This window comes from Toxotes jaculatrix, chromosome 7 (assembly GCF_017976425.1).
Source record: "Toxotes jaculatrix isolate fToxJac2 chromosome 7, fToxJac2.pri, whole genome shotgun sequence".
Taxonomy (NCBI): Eukaryota; Metazoa; Chordata; class Actinopteri; family Toxotidae; genus Toxotes; species Toxotes jaculatrix.
Window position 1 is genome coordinate 3,893,362 of NC_054400.1, and position 18,562 is coordinate 3,911,923.

Consider the following 18,562-nt stretch of genomic DNA (forward strand, 5'->3'; position numbering starts at 1 on the left):
ACAACAACAAAACAATCAACCCTAAAAATGAAGTATCACATTTTAATATTGTGTATAAAAAATTTTTTTGTGTTGTGAAGAAGGCCGTACCGTGCAGCGCTGTAGACATCTGCAGGTCCATTAGGCTCTTTTGCTCGGCTGCACTGATCTGCTGTTGCTGAGCAGGTGTGTTGGCAGGTTTGTCTGCTGGCGTCAGGCCTGAGGAAGTCTTCTCCATCTGCGACCGCTCTGTCCGAACAGAGAGAGACTGGGAGCACAGCTGCTGACTGATCACTAAAAGGAGGAGAGGTAGATGAGGGTCGGTATCCAAATGCATTAGCTTTAGCTCAATTTCTAGGTGTTAAACCCTTAGTGGATAGTACCTAAGTAAGTTATTGTCTAGTAAACCACCAGTTTCAAATCTTAAGTTTGAGAATGCAACTAACTAAGCCTGCTTTGTTTGAAAAAATATTTTGATCCTAGAATTTTTTATAAGATGAGAGGGCTGTATGATGAATTTCACACTGACACATCGATCAAAAGAGGAAAAACGCACTGTAGCTGATGTAAACAATGAAGGTTTAAAGCATCAAAAAATATCAGCTTAGTAAATGGTGTATTTTTAATGACAGGTAGAGCTGCAGAACCCACAGAAAAATAATCAGAAACTACTTTGATTATCAATTGATCTATTTTAGTCATTTTTTAAAGAAAATATATTAAAATTCTCTGGTTTCAGCCTCTCAAATGTTTCTCAAATTTCTGGTGTCTGTAGCCTTGTATGATTATAAATTCTATAGGTTTGGATTTTTGACTGTTAATCGGACAAAACAAGATGTGAAGATATCTTCTGGGAACTTGAGGTGGACATTTAGTTGCAGTCCTAATGAAAAGTACTGCATGTTGTAGTGTGTTCAGGTTCTGGACACAAAAGAGTTTCAAAATTAAGCCACAATAAAACGCAACGACAACCAGCGGACTGCTTAACAGACTTGGAGAAAATCGCTTACTTTTTTTGATCTTCTAGCAACTACCTGTCCACAGAAAACCAATTCCAGCCACTACTATAACAGACACTTTTATAATGTTGTTCCCACTGAGCTTATTGTGTCCAGTGCTGTGATTATACTGAATTTGTAGTTACCTGAAAAGGAACTGTGTCTGGTTAGTTGTTCCACATACCAAAAGAGGCCAGCAACCGACCAGAAACAAGCTCACACACACAACACAGACAATCGCCCTGCATTCATGTGCCAGCCGGCATGAATGCATGTTATGTAACTCAGAGGGAGCCATGAATCAGCATCAGCAGTGAGGTGTTAGTGAAGGCAGGGCGGTCCGCAAAAACAACAAGTGGCCGATTTGTGCGACATTACTGGCTCCCAGAAAGAAATGAGCTCATTGTTGGTTCATGTCCAAAGCCCCCGCCACATTTTTCCAGGGTCAGAGATAACTTTGGCCTGTCCGATCCTATCACGATTCTCTTTAGACGGAGTGTGAACGCTCTAACCACAATCCCACCACCAACTCCAGACCTGATCCTCTGCAGTACAGCAGGAACTGTGCTGGCATTCAGTCTCAAACTGAATCTTTTCTTATATGAATACTACAGCTGTTTTATTGATCTCTGAATAATCCTGAAAAATTGCAATAAATGTATCTTACATTTCATTAAACTAAAATATATTTTGGAGTTTTTAAGACCAAATCCAAAATATTTGTATACTCACTATTGATAGTTACTGTTTCATTACAATGATGATTACCTAAAGGAATCAGGGAAAATAAAAATGTTGCTGCGTCCCTCAAAATGAAATCCAAGATTTGCACAAGATTTTATAAGTAAAATAAACAAATAACTATATTTGGAAAAACTGATGAACTTAGCTTTGGTGAATCTTAAAATTTACACCCCTTACATCATGTACCCTCTTTCCTCTTTACATTCTGTTAATATTAAAACAGAATAATTCTCCTTGCAATCCTGAGGTGCCTTAGTTTACTGTTTACCAGAAACATTTTCCAACTCTAATGAAAGACAGGCACATGAAGCTTGTCTAACCTATTGTGTAATCAAACCAAGGAAGAGAAAAAAAAACATGACAGCCAGTTATTTTGGTTAAGCAAGATAATGTGTGTGTGTGTGTGTGTGTACATCTTCTGTTGTCAGCCCCTGACACCACGCTTTGATTGCCTAGAATGACCTTCAGCTAATTATCATAAGAACGCTTTGTTTTTGCAGCGCTTGTGGAGAAGAAGGAATGCTGCTGTGAGCACGTGGAACCATCAGTCATATTCTCACTGCTGGATGTGGTGACCTTCTCACCTTTGTCTGAGCCTGCAGAGTCTGACTGCAGCTTGAGGATGTCCTCAACACTTCCGTACTTCATGACAGAATTGATGGACGAGAGAGTGCTGACCAGCTGACTGTTGATGGATCCAAACTGGGACTGGGGCTGACCAAAAGCTTCTGCCAGCTCGCTGTAGTTCTCCGCTAGCAGCATCTGTTGCTCCTGCAGCAGCTTCTGCACCCTCTCAATGTAATGGTCCAGTCCGGCGCCCCCCTGGGCCTGAGCTGGCAGTGGTGCAGGCTCCGTTTTAACCTCCAAAGTCTCCTTGCTGCTGCCTGTGACAGATTCAGCTGGCTGGGAGGGACCACATGCTATGTTTCTGGTTTTTAAGCCAACCAAGAAGTTCTCGTGGATGCTAACTGGTCCCACCCCACATTCTTTGGTTTTAGCTGAGCTTGATTTGCCAAGGAATGCCTCCACATCTGTGGTGGTTCCAACAGCAATCGAACGTATCTTTGCCGTTGAGTGAACATCTTTGACAAGTCCTTCTCCAGCAGCGACTGTCTTTGTTTCAGTCACAGGTGTGTTCGTGTGCTTATCACAAGTGATCACCACCATGTCCGTGAAAGAGTCTGTTAGGACAGCTGTTTTTGTGTTGGTGGACTTGCTTGCAACTTCCGTCTCAGTATTTGTCTGCTGAGTTGCTGTCTCAGGAGCAGCCATGACACCAGAGTCCACCTTGATCACAAAATCTGGGTCAGTTCCTTGCGACACAAGCGTCTTGATGGGACTAACAATCACATCGACTGAACAGTCTCCACAGCCAACTGACCTCCACTCTTTGCTCAACTCTGTCATCGGTTTGCAAAGAGCCAAGTTGTCCACTGATTCCTCTGTGTTAACACCCACCTCACAAACATTCAGCTCTACGCCTACCTGCTGGTGGCATGTCTCCACCTGCCTCCCTACAGACTGGTTAGCCATCTCCACACGCTCATGCACCACCCACCGGTCCATAGGGATCTCTGGGCCTGTGGCGATACTGGCAACACTGGGTTGACAGTGCACTCCTACAGTGTGGCTTTGTGTAGTTCTAGCTGTGCTAACGTGGCTGAACTCCAGATGGTCACCCACTCCATGGCTGCGCATCTGGACTTTGGCCTCGACACAGGCGTTGTACATCTCCGGCCTGGCCATCAAACCTTTGTCCGCTTTTTTCTTGTTTGACCCACCAGCCGCTTGGAGCTCCAGTTTTAGCTTTCCCATCTCCATTTGGTGGGTAGTTTCTTTCAGCTGTACTTCCAGGCGATAGATCTTCTCCTTCAGTGCGTCGATGGTCTGCTGCTGGAGCTCAATCTCCTTCTCAGCTTCACTGGTCATGCCCAGCATGGCCTCGGTCACGCCAACCGCAGTGCTGCGCATTTCCTGCCGCTCCGTCACTATACCTGCATCCCGGAAACAGTGTTCACTCGTCAGGTTCCTCTTACTGACAGGAAGGTTGTTCATATTTTCATCAGTAACTATGCCAATGGACTTTTGGTGGGCTTGGTTTCGCGTAAGGCTTTGAGGCTGAATTTCATTTATATTGCTGTCCTGGGTCGTCTTCTCCAGAGCTTGGACCTCTGCAGCCAGACGTCTGAACTCCTCCAGCTGCTGAGCGCTCTGTTCCTGGGCTTCAGGCTCCATGATGTGCAGCTCTGGTTCCTTTTGAATGGGGCCTGGGTTCTCCATTTGGTCAACACAGCCTACACTGTAGGAACGCTTACGAAAACCTCCAGGAACTTGATTTTTGGATTGAGCAGCCAACTGTCTTTTCTCTTCCTGAAGAACAGCAATCTTAACCTGTAAGATAGGAATGGTTTTCACCTGCTCCTCTAACTCTTTCAGCCTCTTGAGGGCCACCACCATCTGCTCCCGAATTTGCTGAAGGTGTAATGGGCTAACGTTAGTCACAGGCGTGGCCATGCCAGAGCTCATTGGGCTGTGGCGGATGGAGCTGCCCATGGATGGCGGGTAGTAGAGGTTATACTCTCCATTGGGGAGATGACCATTGATGGGGAGAGGCTGGTGGGTGCTGGGAGAGATCTGGCTTGGGGCTATAGAGCCTGAGTAAGAGGATAGCGAGCTGCTGGAGCCCATGCCTCCGAAGCTGGCAAGACGGCGGCGGGGCATTGGAGGCTCGCTGTGTGGCTGCATGAGCAGACGCTCCTGTTCGAGCCGACGACGTGTCTCCATGAGTGTCTTCTCCACTTGGGGGTTGTGACGAGGGGCAAACCTGGGCGAAGGAGGGGGCAGGAGCTGTTTCTGCTCTGCGAAGTTTGAGTAGGATTGTTGCAGGGCAACTTCACAGGTTGCCCTGGAGAGGGTGGGAGTCAGCGGGGCAGAGACCTGGGGCCTGGAGGTGAAGAAGACTGGGGACTGCTTGTCGTCGCTGTTGGAGGAGGACAAGGAGTCTGTGGAGGTCCATTCAGCCTGAGTGCTGCCCCCACCGGTGCTGCCCCGGGGCACTGCCAAGGGTTTGGCCACTTTGGGTTTCCTCTGGATACTCAGCTTCTTGATGGTGTTGCCCCTCTCAATGTCATCGACATATTTGAGGAAGTCCAGGTCTAACTGATAACCGTAAGGAGTTTCAACATAGTAGGGGGCCACAGAGTCCTTCTCGTCTTCTGTGCTTGGGCATCTTTGTCCTCTTTCTGAAATTGAGACCACAACAACATTTTAGTTAAGAGTTCTGATTTTAGGGCTTTTGTAAAAACAAAAAAATACTGCATGATAATTTTTTATCTGTTTCTAATCACTTGAATTTGAAAGGAGGTCCCTGAAACAGCTTGTGTGTCAGGCAAAGTGTTAAGTGTTTCCTCGGCCACTGACAAGCACCGTAATTTGACAGTGCAAGTACAAACACGTCTCAGGTTTCTGACATCTCTGCTGGAAAAGCATGAGTGGTAATCATTTTGGCAAGGGACGGTTTAGGTCAGCCCAAAACTATGTGAGATCCAAATATATGACGCAAACAAACAATAGAAAGTGGCGTAATAAGCTTCAAAATTAAAAACAAATGTTGGTTACTCTTTTACAGTTAAGCCTGGTGAGGTCTGTGGAAACCAGAATGTGTAAGTGCAAAGCTTGTTACAGATAAACAGTCGATTGTTTACAAATGCTGGATAAGAGAAGAGCCAGAGGGGTCAGTGAGACAGGAAAACAGACAATGTCAATAGTTTGTAGTCCAAAATCCAGCCCTCATATCAACATCTGACAGTTCACAGACAGTACACTGTCAAATTTCGAGCTCACAGTTTGAAGACAGAAATAAAAAAAAAGCAAGCTACGGTGAATTTAGAGTTCCTGCACTTTGCACAGATCAATCAAAGCTTCTTAAATCCAAGTCCAAACTCCACACATCCAGTTGAAAATGCCCTCTGTCAGTGAGCAGAGATTAGGAGACTCCACTACAGTCGCACTGTGTTGGCTAAATACAGCGTCTTGTTCTTGGTATGCCTGGAACTCTTACAGACTAAAGCAAACACAGGCTTGAAATAAACAGCCCCTGCTCTTCCTTTCCAGTCCGCCCAGCTCCGGCAACTTCTCCCGTCAATCCTTTCCATTCAGCTAAAACAGGGGAGGGAATTACAAGGCTAAGCCTGCAGCTAAAACCTCACCACCTTGTTGTTAAAGCTTCACTCACCTCAGACCAACAGCACTTTCTCCATTTCTACTTTTTCTTCTTCACTCCTCTGTGCTGAGTGCTTCAGAGGACAGGATCTACTGTACAGAGTTCAGGCTGTTTGAGCTGCAGAACTGCTGTTTCTCCTCTCTCTGTGGACTCTTTCTCAATCCTCTCTCCATAAGGGGGGAAAAAAATCCTACTATTGGAGTAAAACTAAGCACAGCACTGCTCTGGCACACTATTGGACAGCTGCTTCCTCCAATCCTGTGAGGCTCTGAGCCGGGCGCTTCCCTACCCAAATAAGAGTCCTGTTATTCAGCAGAGGGGAGGTGAACTCATGACAATAACAGCCTGTTCTTATGACAAATTGTTCTGCTACCGTTCCCGTCAAACTTTCATACTCTGGTTTGGACTTTGATCCACTTTGCATCGTTCACCTTCACCAAATAGTGTCATTTACAAGTCAATTCCAACTTTCACAGCTGACCTATTTCTCAGAAGTAAAATTTAAAGCTAGCAGTCAAAATATGGTGTTGATTGTCACAAGTCAGTCTTCACACTGCTCACCAACTGTCCAACCAATGGTTCAAAACCCATAAAAGTACTAATTTTAATAATATAATCATCATTTTAGTCCTTTTTCAAGCAAGAGTGCCAAACAATCACAGCAGTTTGAGTAAATAAAGCTCTTTTTCTTTATGTTCAATCTTTAATTTAGTATCAAGCATCCACAAAGTCCTGAGTGTGTTTTCTCTTTGCACTGTGTTCAAACAAGCACATCCTGTTTTTGTTTTTTTTTCCAGGTATAAATAATCTCCGTGTGGCAGCGTAGTCACAGTCTTGTGCTGTCTGGTTTGGAGGACTCCCCCTGGCACGAGTTACTGAGCGCTGACCAGCCATGTCACACTCTCAGAGGAGTGACAGGCGGCCCTCTGGTCCCGCAGGGACCCCCAACAGCTGAGCGATGACCTCATGAGCATGGGACAACTGAAGGGGTCACGCTCCAGTGACAGGGAGCCAACAGTGACACTGACGAGAGCCCGGGAGCCTGCTCCAGTTATCTACAGCTGTTACATTGTCAGTTTGACAGGGATTACACAACACTGACACAGCCTCAATCTGCTGGATCGTCTTTCCTCAATTAAAGGACGACTCTTTCAACGTCTGTCAAAACTAGGAAACTGTAAGCTGTGTTTCTTAAATACAAAAGAAGACATAGCTGAGGTGTTATCTTTGTCATGAATATTAGTCTTTCTATTCCCTGAGCTGTGCACAGAAACCGATAAGCGGTTTTTGCTTGCTGGACCTTACTTCTGGCTACGCACTTTGGTTTTTGCCTTTCTTTAACATATTGGTTCTTACTGAAGATTCAAATCTTTAAAAACAGTTCACAAATATGCGGTTTCACTTGGCACTGTAGCTTTGAGCACATTACCCAAACAGTTTGGGAACTATTTTCAGTGGCGGATGAACCCACATTTGGTGCTCTAGTGGGTATTTGGGGCATCAGTGTGTGAGTTCATAGTAATGGAGGAGTCTAGCAGTGTGGCTAATATACTGAACAATGTGCAGACTTAATCATTAAACCTTTTTAAAAATTGATAAAGCCCAATACAAAATATGGAAAAAAAATTTCCTTTTTTGGTCAACAACAGCTGAAGAAGTTGACCAACCAAGTGGAGTTTTAATTACTGCCCTAAACATTATGTAAGTGCCAAGTCAACAACTTAAAAATAGCATTCAGAGCTTGGCACACAGCTTCCCAGCCCTGCTCTACTTCTCTCAGCTGAGATATTAACATATTTCGGTCTAATTGCCAAACATTAAATCCAACAGCGTGTTCTGTATAAACTCCAAAGTGACTGTAAAGAAAATCTGGCTGTTAAAATTTCTCACTCGCTCGTCTCCAGGAGCTACTCGCATGTCTTTCACAGATGATTTCCAGGCCAGAGGCTCTAACAGAAACCACGTGCTGACTGAGCACAGTTGCTCTTTAAATGAAGTCAAACGCACTGATACGCGAAGGAGCCACAGTCTGATCGTTCACACTTCACTTTGTAGCCGAATTCACCGACACACAAGATCTGACACGTGTTTTAGCCATTTCCAGTTTAACAGGCATGTGTTCTGCATAACATCCCTTTGAACACATCCAAACTTTGGCTTGTCTCTGGTCTTGAACAATAAAGACATTTTGTTTGCTTTTTTTTTTTTTGTATAGTTTCGTTTTTATTAGCACCATTCATTTATTTAAAATGCTGCACAAACCGAAAACTGTTCTCCAATATCCTTTCAGTTACTTTAGGCCCATGAGCTCAATCCCTGTGTTTGCTCTTAAAATATTGCTCTGAAGGCCAATTTGGACCTTGGTGTTAAATCTGTGAGGAAAAATACACAAGCAGGGCTCAGCTTATTTTGAACTGGCTCTGTAAAAGTATAAATTTAGAGCTGACAAAAGCCTTTTAACATCCATAGCACCATTGGAGACAGAATAAATTAGGCTACTGGTCTAAATCTGTCTACCAGTTGTTTGTATTCCAACATGAGAACAGAAATCTCTTGGTTTTAATTCAAAAATCCATTAATTTTGTGTATTTTTAGTTTGAAAACCAGACTATTCGCTTAATCATGGCCTGAGTTGAACACAGCTAAACCTCAGGCACTTCTGTCAAACATCAGTGATCTGTTTTCACATCAGTCTGAGTCGGTTTGGTTCATCTGATGCAGCTACACATCATCAAGCAGCCCAGAAACACTCACCTCATTATGAAGTTTTTATTTTTTTTTCTGGAGAAAGATGTTTTGCATCCAGCTTCCTATGGTTTTTCTCATCAAAGGCTGAAAAATGTGCAATTTTGATAACAGCCAAACCACATCTTCTAGTCCATCAACATAAAATAAAGCATTAATTCTGAAAATCAAATCAAAATGTGAAGTTTCTGCTACTTGTCTCTGTTTTATATCGTTGTAAACTGGATATTTTGGAGGTTTGGGTTTTTGCTTTTGGTATTTTTCTGTACTTAGGAAACAACAACTTTATCAGAAGAATAAAACCGAAGAATAACAGAATTATAAGTGGTGATTAAACTCATTAGCTCCTTTGTCTGTTTCTTGGTCAGCAGGATTATGCAAAAAAGTACTGAACCGATTTGCACCAGATTTGGTGGAGATGTGGATCACGGACCTGGGAAGATGCCATTCAGTTTTGGGACAGATCGGGATTGTTTGACATTGGCCTCGGCAGAGACATGGGCTCTGCTGAGTGCCATTCTCGTTTGATTTGTCCCCCCGACTCTACCAGCAGCGTGTGGTCTCAATTTTTAGTTTGTGCAGGAGCAAATAATTTAAACTTTGAAGTGAAACTCGATTTTTCCTCACACAAACCTACAAACTCTGGACAGAGACGTTGTACAGTTGCACTGGTCTCATACACGCAGCTGAAATACTCACACTGTGCATTACACAGAGTGAGAGCTGAGCATGATGCAATTGCTTGGGTGGAGGGGGGACTCTGGTGGCCTGACACACACACACACACACACACACACACACACACACACACACACACACACAGGGCTGTATGAGAAGTCATTTTCTCATACAACCAGCCTGGTATTTCCTGGCTCTGCCTGTGAGCTGTTTGCGCCTAATTACTCAAAAGAAAAGTAGAGCCAATGTTTGATCAGTGCCTCAAACTGCAGCAGCTCAACACAACAAACAGCGAGACACATCCGTCCATGTAAAAAAAACAAAACAAAAAAAGGAAACAAAACAAAAAACAATGAGTACATTAAAGCTGCACATTCCTGCCCTTTTCCAAGTGAACAGTGGCGCTGACGGTGATCTATTAGCTTCTTCTACGAACTCACACGGCCGTGCCAGGCGCTGCTGCCAAATTCAACAACTTAACTCTGTACATGATGATGCAGACTGGAGGAAATGTTTGAGCTTCCTCTGCAAACACTGAGGCAGTTTAAAAAAAAAAACAAAAAAAAAACTGCCCATCTCAGTCAGTGTTTTCTCATAGATGGTCAAGAAAAACAATGAATGCCACAAACTCAGGTTTAATGGAAAAAAACTATTCAGTTCACCACCTACGAGAGACCGGCACCCTGACAGAGTAAATATTACTGGATTAAATCTTAGCTGATGCAGTTGAGATTATGTTGTCCTTGTTTTGCTGCACATCATGTTACAAACAGCTGAGTTATTTTCCAATATTTTTCCAATAATACAAAGATTATTTTTGTTATAATCATTTTGTTATTTATCAGCGTGCTTGTCTTTAGGATCAGCCATTAAAAAGAAAACAAGACTAGTTTTCAAAAATAAAAAAAAAATGGCGTGCAACACAATCACCTGTGTCTGTCCAGCCTGTGACTGCAGTACATCACTGTGGAACTCACATATGATTTTCCTGACCAATAAAATGCTCCACACAGCATTGTACGCCATCGTAGCGTTTCAGCCCCTGCTGGCTGAAGAAGCACATTTCAGATCCTGGCAATGAACCGATCACTGCACAATGAGATCCAGTCACACTCAAACAAACTACAACTACATTAATTCATCCACCATTGTTGTGTAAAGACAGTCAGAGTCTCGAATGATCAGGACCAGTGAATAAAACAAACAATTAGACTGTTTAGTTTACAAAGACACAGCACCGTGCCCCATTGGCACACATTATTAAAACCTCACTGCACTTACATAAATACACACAATAGGAAAGTGACTGAATGGTACCACGGGGTATTTTAAATGGCAGCTGGGTCCGTCCCCACCGCAGAAACGAAACCACTTTAGTGGGTTTGAATGAGCTGCGGGGGGTCGACCCTTCGGCCCGACTCTGACCGCTGATCTCTGGGTTTTCTGTCCACTACAGACTGGTGGCATTCAAGTCGGGCCAAAGCCACCATGGTCTGCTGTGAGCCATGACTCAGCCTCTGCAGGGTTTTTATTTTAGACAACCAACACAGACATTCACTGAATGGCAGCACATGAACTTGGTGTTGGGGTGTTTTATGCTGATTTTGCATCGGACAAAAATCCCACGCCAGAATCACATTTCAGATCGTCATAGTTTGTAACGTCAACATGATGAAGGACATCAGCAGAATGATCGCTGATACCTACTAAAGCTGTTCAGAAAGTTATTTTAAAGAGTGCTGGAAATGTTTTGAGGACCAGTTTAAAATGGCTTCACAGTGGAAAACTGACTATTACTCTCGTTAAACTGAAATCAGATTTGGTTTTATCTGAAAAATGCGAGTGATGCTTGGTTGAGACGTCCCACATCCCACATTTGGCAGTTAGTTCATCTGGGAGGGGGGGGGTCTTACTGCACAGGCTGGCTTAAAAATAAAGAAACAAATTTAGTATTGTGCTGTCTGGAGGCTCAAACCACATATAATTATATCTGTAACAAGGTCAAAATAAACATGAATAAAAATGGAGCGGTATCGCCAACACCTCGTATCATGACGAGACATTCTGCTAAAAGTGTTTTTCAAAAAAAGATCTAAAGCCTAAATAACCCAGATTATTTCATTTAGGTTTATGTTCTCAGACTTTACAAAGCTCATCCAGAGGCATGTCTTTTATATCATACACATATTTCACTGGCTGAGTCGTACATCACGTGTACTAAAACTGGATAAAACAAACTATTTAAAGAAAAATTACCAGATTTTCAGCACTGGGTTCTGCTGTGGAGCATCTTCACACTACAGGTTAAATATGGCCATATTCTTGATTCTTTCTGTGCAGCAGGTGACCACTTTGGCATGTTAACTGCCAACACTGCACAGGAGCTATTTTTACAGTTTTGAAGGGGGGGTTAGCACTGTTAGCGTAGCATTCCTCAGCTTTTTTTTCCCCCTCACATTCTGTCAAAACTGACAATAAAACACTCTGCTGGGTCGGTCAGCTTCTGAAATGTATCCACACATTTTTCTCAACAAGATCTCCACACTAAAGATGATACTCGCACTCTGAGTATCATCTCAGAATGTTGGTGGCAGACTGACGCTGACGACGGTGTGCAAGTGTCCTGCATGCTGTGCATTCCTGGAGGGATTTGGAAGCAAGAAGCTTCACTCTCTCCTGTTAGTCTGCCCAGGAATGTGAGCCGTCTGCAGGTGTGTGTTCAGAGCTATGCCTCGGCTGACAGCGTTTATTTCACACTGAAGGGTGGAAATCTTCTCTACATGAGCGCGGTGTGTTTCAGAAGCATGAGACGTGCAGAAACAACAGAGGAGCTGCTTAGTTTGGATTTTCTTTTTTTTTTTTATCCACTATAAGCTAATGTTTAACATTCCTGCAAGTAAGTGAGACATCTGTGAGAAGAATATGGGAACCATACCACACCGAGACTCAGTCTAATGTTGAGGTATATTATATCCTGTATTCTTTTTCACAAAAAGCTGTTATCCAAATGTGCAATACCAAGAACAAATAAAAAACTAAAAACTAATATAATTGGTCATTTTCAGTGACACTGCACTGCAGTGAATCCTCAAAGCCTTAAGGTGTCTTTGACGACGAAAAACCGATCAGTAAAGACAAGAAACTACTTCAGATACTGCAGTGACCACTGATGTAAATTCATTTTTCAGTGCCTGAAAAGTTACCGAATGACTTCGGCTAAAAATAAAATCCTACCAATCATCTTCTCTTATTAAATGTTTAATGTGAGAACGGAGAGCTTTCACTTGTGTGTGTTTGTCAAGACAGAAACAGATGAGATGCAGAAGCTGACCAGTTAAATATACATGCCTGACATAAACCTGAAACTGGACACCGAACCCACATTTAGCCTCATTGTATCCCTGAACAGCCACGTTTTTATTTAGCCAGGATGAGCACATATTGTTCAGGAGGCAGCCGGGATCACTTCACATGTAGGGATACATTTAATAACAGTGCGTCACAGGCAAACCGACATCACCATGTTGGTGTTTCACCACCTCCATTCTTCTAACTACAGAATAATCGTGGTAACTGAGACTGGGAACAGGTTAACTACAAGATCCTCATGATGCAAATTCACACAAGACAGAGAACGAGGCTAATGTCACATAAAATCATAAACAACTACAAGCTACTGCTTTGCAAATACACACAAAATCATAATTTAAAAAATGTAATCAGGCAAAATTAAATAATGCAACAAAAAAGGGTTTGTTACCTGGGCCACTGCCATTCACGTGCATGGTTTGAGCCATGGCTGCAGCTGTTTGCTCTCAGTCCCACAACAAGACCTACTGAGGTCATGCAACTGCCATGCATCAAGTCCAGATTACCATGCAACCTGCAAACTGAGACAAAACACAGAGGAGACATTTACTCACATATCAAGTTAGTGACGAGTCACATACAGACAGGTAAACAGCAAAGTCATGATAAATGTTACTAATCCTTTCAGCTGTGAACATCATCATCATTATTACATTAATATTAAAGTAACGGGTCTAAATATAAACAGATAAAATACTTTTTAAAAAAATCAGTTTTCCTGAATTTTGGCTGAGAACATGACAGGTCTCCATCTGCCATGTATTTTAAGTTCCGTTACACAAAAGCCTTTCTTTGTGCAAGCTGAAGCCCACTTAATGTGACTGACGGCGCTGACCTCTGCTTTTTCACAGGTGTGTTTGCATCTGACATTTATGAACATAGAGGTCCAGTGTGCACTGTTCTGGTCATTATCAATGGAAACATTATGAGTGTGAACAAAAGAGCTGTTCTCCTCTCATAAAACGGAGCCCACACGAGGGGAAGAAGTGGAGTCCATGGGCCACAGAGGGGCCACTGGTTTGTTTAAAGAGCATCTGGAGGGGCAGAGATGCAGAAAAGGTTGGCTCTGAGAGTCACAAAGCCGATACACCCAGGCGCTTTTTACAGACTCTGAAGATGTCAAGCCATTTTTATCTGCTTTCCTATAACATGATTACTGATCTCTGATCCACTTTTCTCGGTTCTCTTCATCAGTGGTTCCTGAAGTGAGATTCAGGCCACTACTGCTCTTTAATGGGTCAATGGGGCTTTTGTAAATGTAAGACTTCTAATTGACTTTATGGACTTTCTGAAGGTCCACCGGCCCAATGATGCAGCAGACGTCCACAGGAATCTTTCCCAGTAGGAGGAGGAGGAGGAACCAAATAGAGGATTCTCCTGTTTCTCACATTACGAGTGAACACCTCCACTTTCTTGCAATATGCTGCCCCCTGTCTGTTTGGAGTATGACTTCGACAGTTGGCAGATTCCCACACATTGACCCTTTAATTAATTTTAGTTATTCATTACTTTTAGATAAATGTTGAGCCTCCACTTGCTACTTCAGCTGTTTATTTCTTTTTCTTCCACTCTAAAATTTTCCATGGCAACTGCAGAAGTATCCACTGAGCTTTCAGTCATCTGCAGCACATGTAGACCCTTGTTTACAGTACGAATCCAAATAAAGAAGCACAGCTATGTCATTAGGCCGACAGTCAACCCGAAGAGCTATTATAGATCTGATACAGAGAGGAGAGCTGTGAACCGTCCGTTACCAACTGTTCCGACACCCAAATAAACCGCAGCCATGTTTGTGAAGAGTCTGAGGTTCCTCCTCCTCGTCTGAGCTGCACTCCGACACATTTAAATTCAGCTACAATACGTCACACAACGACATGAAATTATTAAACCGCATTTCAGGGTCAGGGTTATTTTGGTGTTATAGTCAGAACTGCTGACGTTGTTAATGATTAAATTATTGGCACAGAGAAAACTGTTATTATGAAAATGGTAACAACGACAACAACAAGTGTGCACAACGGACGAAAAGGACACAAAGCAGTTGAAAACATTTCATGCTCCCTTAGCATCCAAATGCAGCTTTGCCAATTTTAAAACATGTTCAACTGAAAAATGACCAACTCCATGCAAAGAAGCAACGACAAAAAAAAAAAAAACTCATCAAACTGACCCAACATCTCCCAAGTGTCCTGTTCCATGAGCTGCCAGAACGCAAACCTGAGGGAAGGAGCAGGAAATCCTCAGATCACACGCGCCTCATCATAACCATCATCACCATCATTCAACAATTCAAGAAGCTGATGAAGGTTGCCAGACCAAAATATTACACTTTGCATGTTCCATTACTGGCTTTGAGAGCTAATAAACGAGCGGAGGAGGAAACTGGAAAGCTGGTCAATCGAAATGATTGGTTGGTTAAAAAGAAAGACTGTCGAGGTTTTAACGGATTATTCTGGACCTTTCTTTTCTCTCCTTTCTGCTGCACAGCAACATAAATTTCAGTTAATGATCAACATGCTGACGAACTCATGTTTTTACTCATAATTTACTCTGCTGACTGAGATGTGCTGGTATTTCACCATTTCTAAGAATAACCTCAGGAAAACCTGTTGCCTGTTGCATAATAATAACTCAGTAAAACTGGGTGGACTCGCTTGAAAGCAAATGTCTGTAAGATTTAAATCTCACATGCATGAGTTCCTGGTTTAAAAGTGGCATGGAGGCTTATCACATTACATTTCTGGACCTTTCATCCAACAGATGTTTAGAAGAATTGATTCCAATAAAGTGTGTTTTTCAAATTTTGAAAATTTTCTTTGTCCTGGGGATCGTGTGAGGTTGACAGAGAAAACAAGGTGTTACTGTTCTGAACATGCTGAACAGAGTAGTGCTGCAGGTCAAGGCCTGCAGGATCCGATGCACAGTCGCACCTACAGCAGCCGCACACCCACAGTTACGAGGTCACGTATTTGTTTGGTTGTTAAATGTTAACCTCCATCAGAACCACAGAATCTTCTGCTCTAACAGTCAGCTCATGCAGCTTACCTGTAACTCTCATTCTAACTTCCTCCCACTGCACGCAGGTAGCAAGCACACAACTGAGTCCACAAGCCCCCCGACAACGAGCCTATACCCGGCAAGTCCTCTGAGCGGGAGGGATAAGTTTCACGGCTAAGATTAGACGACTTCCTCAGATGACAGCCAAACGATCTGTGTCCTATAAGGGGAAACAGGACTTTAAGGCTGTTTGGGTAGAACCGACCCCTCCGCTGGGCCTCCAGGTGAAACGCATGGGCAGCTAATGTGGCTAACAACCCCCGGTCCCTCTTCAGCCTCACTGACCTTCAACTCGTGGCTGAGAAACAGCTAATGAGCCTGACAATAGAACGTAATGGAAAAGCCTTTTCATAGATGGTAACTTATTAACCAACACAGCAGCATTTTCCTTCAGGCCTCAGCAGCTGAGGGGTGAAAACAGACAGTAAACAAAAAGCCAAAAGCACCAAATCTGAACCAAACTGAGCAGAGGCCTCATTTAGGACGACCAGAGATGAGCTTTCAAAATAAAAGGGTGTGTTAAACACGTTTATCAGGAGCCATTTGGAAAAGCAAAAAACATTTTCATGCATTTTATTTTAAAAACTTTCAAACACTAAGTAATCATCAGATTAATAACTATTAACAAAAAAAAAATCATTAGTCACAACCATACAATGATTCACACCGTTTTCCTTGTTCTTGACTTAATGATATTAGCTGATTAAATGTGCTGAACCAGAAGCCAAAAGCTTGTACTTGTCGATTGTGGCATCCTGTTACTCAGCAGTATTTTGCTGTAGTATCACAGTTGCATTTATTTCTGCATTTTTGTATCTTGAAGGCATCATTCAGCTTAGAAAGTATCTGGTTTCAATGTGTACAGAGGGAAAACCAAACTATCAGTTCGTCCTTATGACCTTTTAGAGTAATCCAACGCTTTACAAACGGATCTCCCCATTTAGTCTGAACAAAGACAAGATAAAGACCTCATGACTCACCATAATTCACTCCATACTGAACAGAGCAAACAGATGTAGGAATCGATCTGATCCAAGTAAAGCTCACCAGCTCCCCGAAGAAGTAAAAATCAAAAACAGGGCAGTGACATTCGCCGACACAAACCAGAACAACTTGTTTTGCTCCTGCTCAGCCTGTTACATAAATATGAAACACGCACATTTACTGTTCGGTGACAGTGAGTGATTTACAGCGACTCAGGTCAGGTTCCTCTTCACAGGCAGGTGTGTGTCTGTGTTTAAAAGAAACCTGCAGAAATGATTTATTGTGATACCAGAGACTTGACTTGGAAGATTAACAAAAACCGATGCAAACTAACAAATAATCAAACACAGTCATATATCGTGCTTTCTTGTTGCCATGGTTAAAAATTGTACAAATCACTGAGTTATGGGGGGAAATAATAATAAGTTCTCGTGAATTACTAATGAAACAACATACAAGTCACCTTCAGAGGTCTGAAGCATTTTACTGCTACAGACAGATTCACAATAAATACAAAACCTGTTAACATCTGTTAAAGCAGAGCTGAAAGAATTGGTCGATTAATCGATTACTCAACAGACAGTAAATTAATTGGCAAAAGGTTTTGTAACCAACTAGTAACTTTAGTCATTTTCCAAGCAAAAAATGCCAAATATTTCCTAGTTGCAGCCTCCTAATCTTTAGGATTTCCTGCTTTTCTCTACATGTGATAGCGAACTGAAAATCTTCGGCCAAGCAAAACAAACAATATGAAGATGTCAGATTTAGGCTTCAGGAAACTGTGAGGAGCTTTTCATAGAGTTTCTAAGGTGGATACTCGTTTAGGAAATACCTCAAGTAAAAACCTGAAGAGAAGTGAAACCCTGGACACTGCAAAAGTTCAATTAAAAGTCAAATCAGGACCAAAAACAATCAACATTCCTGCAGGCCTAAATGCCTAAATGCCATGAAATGTGTCTACACTCATCTGTTTGATATATAAAAAGTGACTGACAGGATGTGGTGCCACAGTTTCCACTGTAAAAAAAAAACAAAAAACAAAAAAAAAACAACAACAACCACAAAGTTCAGGCTCTTTAACTTGTGTGTCACCAGTAAACAGCCTGAAAAGTTAAGAGCGGGCTTTAAAGGTTGCAAACCTGCTGCGCTGAATATTCAACAGGCTTGTTTTTCCCCTAATAAAAGCTGAGGGTACAGATTTAATGGAGGGAAAAAGCCTCCAGAGAAACTGGGATATTTTTATTCGGAGCACCAGAGGCGACTTAGTGGCATGAAAACACAAACGGTTTGTGCAGCAGGACGCAGAGCGTTTTATCTTTCTGTGGATGATTGTGCACAGGTGTCTTTTTCAAGAGCATCTCTGTCGATAACCAAAAGAAAAAGACAACAAAACTTTTAACTGCACAGATTACTGTATGCGTCTGTGCTGGTAGGAACAAGTCAAGTGCTAATCTGTAGAAGTGTGTGACCGAGCACAAGTGTGTGTTGGCATAATTGCGGAACAAGCAGCGGCTACTTGTCGTCTCAGCTCTGCATCTGGCCCTCGTTAGGAAATGCCTCTGAAGCTTTGGAGGAGAAGCTGCTGTGCCGACCGCGGAGAAGACGCGGGGCCGGGTGAGGAGGTCAGACGCCTCAAGGCCGACGTCCACCGCCATTTGGCAGCGCCGGCCGCGGTGTTGACCCCGGCTTGTGCTGTCCAATGGTTTGTTTCCCTTTGATGTCCTGCGTGAGTCCGCTAAGTTCAACTCTGGAAAGACTGCCTCAAAGCCTTTCAATTATCCCGAAA

The 18,562-nt window shown here is 42.9% G+C and overlaps 1 protein-coding gene across 3 annotated transcripts in view; it reads right to left on the reverse strand.

Annotated features, from left to right (window-relative positions):
* kank1a (KN motif and ankyrin repeat domains 1a) overlaps positions 1-18,562 on the reverse strand; it is a 44,641-nt gene that overhangs the window by 5,784 nt on the left and 20,295 nt on the right. Inside the window, exons 1-4 of one of the 3 annotated variants that reach the window (XM_041041858.1) lie at positions 16,773-16,841; positions 13,127-13,256; positions 2,306-4,963; positions 91-273 (exon numbers count right to left, since the gene is read on the reverse strand). In XM_041041858.1, coding sequence (XP_040897792.1) covers positions 91-273; positions 2,306-4,963; positions 13,127-13,163 — 2,878 coding nt within the window. In that variant the 5' untranslated portion in view covers positions 13,164-13,256; positions 16,773-16,841. Of the gene's footprint in view, positions 1-90; positions 274-2,305; positions 4,964-13,126; positions 13,257-14,905; positions 14,953-15,780; positions 15,882-16,772; positions 16,842-18,562 lie in introns of those variants that run through there. The other 2 variants (XM_041041859.1, XM_041041856.1) reach the window with 2 other exon arrangements.